The sequence below is a fragment of the Solanum tuberosum genome, unplaced genomic scaffold (assembly GCF_000226075.1).
Source record: "Solanum tuberosum cultivar DM 1-3 516 R44 unplaced genomic scaffold, SolTub_3.0 scf00027, whole genome shotgun sequence".
In the NCBI taxonomy this organism is placed as follows: Eukaryota; Viridiplantae; Streptophyta; class Magnoliopsida; order Solanales; family Solanaceae; genus Solanum; species Solanum tuberosum.
In genome coordinates this window covers 775,377-778,347 of record NW_006238953.1, presented here as the reverse complement: position 1 = coordinate 778,347, position 2,971 = coordinate 775,377, and the positions used below count along the sequence as shown (strand labels likewise).

Genomic DNA, 2,971 nt, shown 5'->3' with positions numbered 1-2,971 from the left:
TTAGCAACTCTTCCGAATTCAGAACTAATGTTTTTCTTCTCCTAATTAAACTCCTATTACTATATGAATTGCAAAAATGTTTACAATATATAGCCTTTGACACCTTCTCAGAATCGTTATCGTTTGGAAGCTTTACCTCACAAAGATTGAAGCTGAAAGTTTTCTTGGCTTATGTGATCCTCTCCTTTGTTGAATTCATTTTCTTTTGCTCCCCATTCCGCATGTTTGTGTTCTGTTGATGCTGGAAAAAATGCAACTGTTTGTACTCATTGAGATTGTCGTGAGGCAAGTTCATCATTCACAATGCATTCATATTCTCGATTCATCCTGTTTTAGCTAGACTATCTTTGAGTTGAGAATTTTCCCTTCTAACAAAGTCATCACCAGCTTTTGCAGCATTTGCCTCATTGATAGCCTGCTTTAAGATGTCTCTCAATTTGTAGTTTTCTTCCTTTGCTGCTTTACTTCTTTGCTTGGCTTCTTTAAGAGACTCGTTGAGCTTAGTAGCTTTGTGTAGAGTAAGATTTCGTTCTTCTTGAACTTCTTTTATACATTCGATGAAGCTCATTTCTTTCCCATTCCAAGATGAAAGTGACTCATCTGCCTCTAATTTCAATCTCTCTGTTGTGTTCCTATACAATTCTGTTTCCCTTTTCGCTTCATCCAAAAACATTTTATATCTAGCCTTGCTGCTTTTGACAATCTCTTTCAGATTTCTAACTTCCTTTTTCACTAGTCCTAATTCTTGTTGAGTAGCACAAAGCCTCTCTTTCGCCTCAGATGCTTCGTAAGAAACTTCCTTCAACGCCAACGCCAAATCATCTAAAGCCTTTCTACTCCTTTCCTCAACCTCATTTGCCAATTTCATCTCTTTTTTTAGCAAACTCATCTCATCATTCAAAGCCTTGGCCTTTGACGATGCAATCTTCTCATTCTCTTTTACCAATTCGAATCCAGACTTGCTGTTTTCTACTTCCTTTTCGGTCAAATTTTTAATCTCCCTATTGTAAGAAGTATCGAAAGATTCAGTCTTTGCATGAAGAGAAGCTATTTCAAGCATGGATTCTTCAAGTTCAATCTTGATTTTTTCAAACTGTCTTGTCTTAGCTAACCAAGCATCAAATATTTTGGACTCCGATAACTTCTTGTTCTCCAATTCATCTTCCAATTCTTGAACTCTTCTCTTAAAATCAGATAACCAATCCGTTACACGAATCTTGAATTCTTTTACAGGACTAAATACATCTTTTTCTAGTATCTTGAGATCACATTTTATCGCCTTTTCGAGCTCCAATTTCAAAGACTTGATATTCTTATCTTTTATCTTCAACTCTTCTTGTTTGTTAGTAAGAAATTCCTTCAAAGTCCTAACTTCTTCATAGAGTTCACTTGATGTTATTCCATCACTTGCCTTGTGGACTACTTGTTTTATCTCACTTAGTTCATTTATAGCTTTCTTCTTTTCTTCTTCAACAAAACATAATTGTTCTCTTGTCTCCCTTAAATCCTCCTCAAGTTTTTCCATTTGTTCTTTCATAACAACACGTCTATCGGTTCAATTCTACACACAAAAAAAAAATATAATTTTTGGACAAATTGATACAAAAATGATATAACAACTATGATTACAGATTACGCCACAATCCCAAACTAGTTGGAGTCGACTATATCAATTCTAAGGTATTCATTCGACACAAAATTTTCATAATGAGCACCTAGATAATAAGTAATTCACATTTTTGTATAATACCTTAGATGAATGGTTAAAAGAGGGCTTCCTTTCAAGAGAGACAAGGGCATTGGTATCAATTTGTGATCCCAAAGCATCACATATACAAAGTTTGGATGCAGAAATTGTTTTTGAAATGATTGAAGAATTTATCCTCTTTCCAGAATCATTATTGGACCCTACTCTGCAAATCCTCCAAAAACATCAAATATTCAATAAACAATACAAAATAAAATAAAATACGTCAGTCAATTTTTTCATCTGTCTAAGCCTTGATGGAAGATAAAACATGACTAGTAAAATAGTTTAGGTGCCTGCAAGTTGTCTCATACCTTGACTTGGAACGTAACGTCATGCGTATGCGTCTCGAATCACTATTCATTGATGATTATTCTTGATCTTGGGAAAAATCAGAAAATATATCAAAAGTTTTACTTTAATTAGGTATACAAAAATTGGTGGTAGAGAAGAGTTAAAGGCCCTATGGTTATACAAAGTTGGAAGTTTGCAGGTTTTACTTGTAACGGCAAAGATTCATAAATTGCAACATATAAAAAACAGTAAATGTTGAAAGAGACAATATGTAATTTAATAACATAACTAATTGGGGGCTTAATAGTTTCAACCTTGTATATTTAATGTGGTTTGTTAATTAATAGGTATAATACATAAATATGTTTTTTAACAAGGCATTATTTCACATTTATGTCCTCCAATTTTGGATGTGCACGAGTAGACACTTGATACGCTCAAATTACACCTCCTTACAGAAGTATAAGCGATCGTTATCAAGTAAAGAACCCAACTTGTAGGTTGGGATCGATCCCACGAGGAAAATGGTTTAGACTTTACTTTAACCAACAATTATATTCAACTAGTCAAATTATTTCCAGAAACAGGTAATTAAAGAGGGGTTGTGCTTGTGTAAAACAAATAGTAAGAACTTAATAAGTAATCAATAATCAAACTCAACTTAGGTTGTTATCAAGATAAGAGAAATAACTAGGGTATACGTGTTCCCCACAATCTCATAACGCAGCAATCCTAGTAACAACAATCCTTTTCTAGTGTATTACATGCAAAGTGATAAGTTAGGTATCTCTAAATCCTTGGTCCGGCATCTAGAGAATTTCACCCCGCACCTTGGTCCGGCAACTAGAGAATTTCACCCCGCACCTTGGTCCGGCAACTAGAGAATTTCACCCCGCACCTTGGTCCGGCAACTAGAGAATTTCACCCCGC

The 2,971-nt window shown here is 34.8% G+C and overlaps 1 protein-coding gene across 1 annotated transcript; it reads right to left on the bottom strand.

Annotated features, from left to right (window-relative positions):
- Positions 1-322: 322 nt before the first annotated feature.
- LOC102606034 (putative WEB family protein At1g65010, chloroplastic) lies at positions 323-1,525 on the bottom strand. Its single transcript, XM_015306297.1, has one exon. The coding sequence runs from the start codon at positions 1,523-1,525 to the stop codon at positions 323-325; it is 1,203 nt and encodes a 400-aa protein (XP_015161783.1).
- Between the last annotated feature and the right edge of the window lie 1,446 nt (positions 1,526-2,971).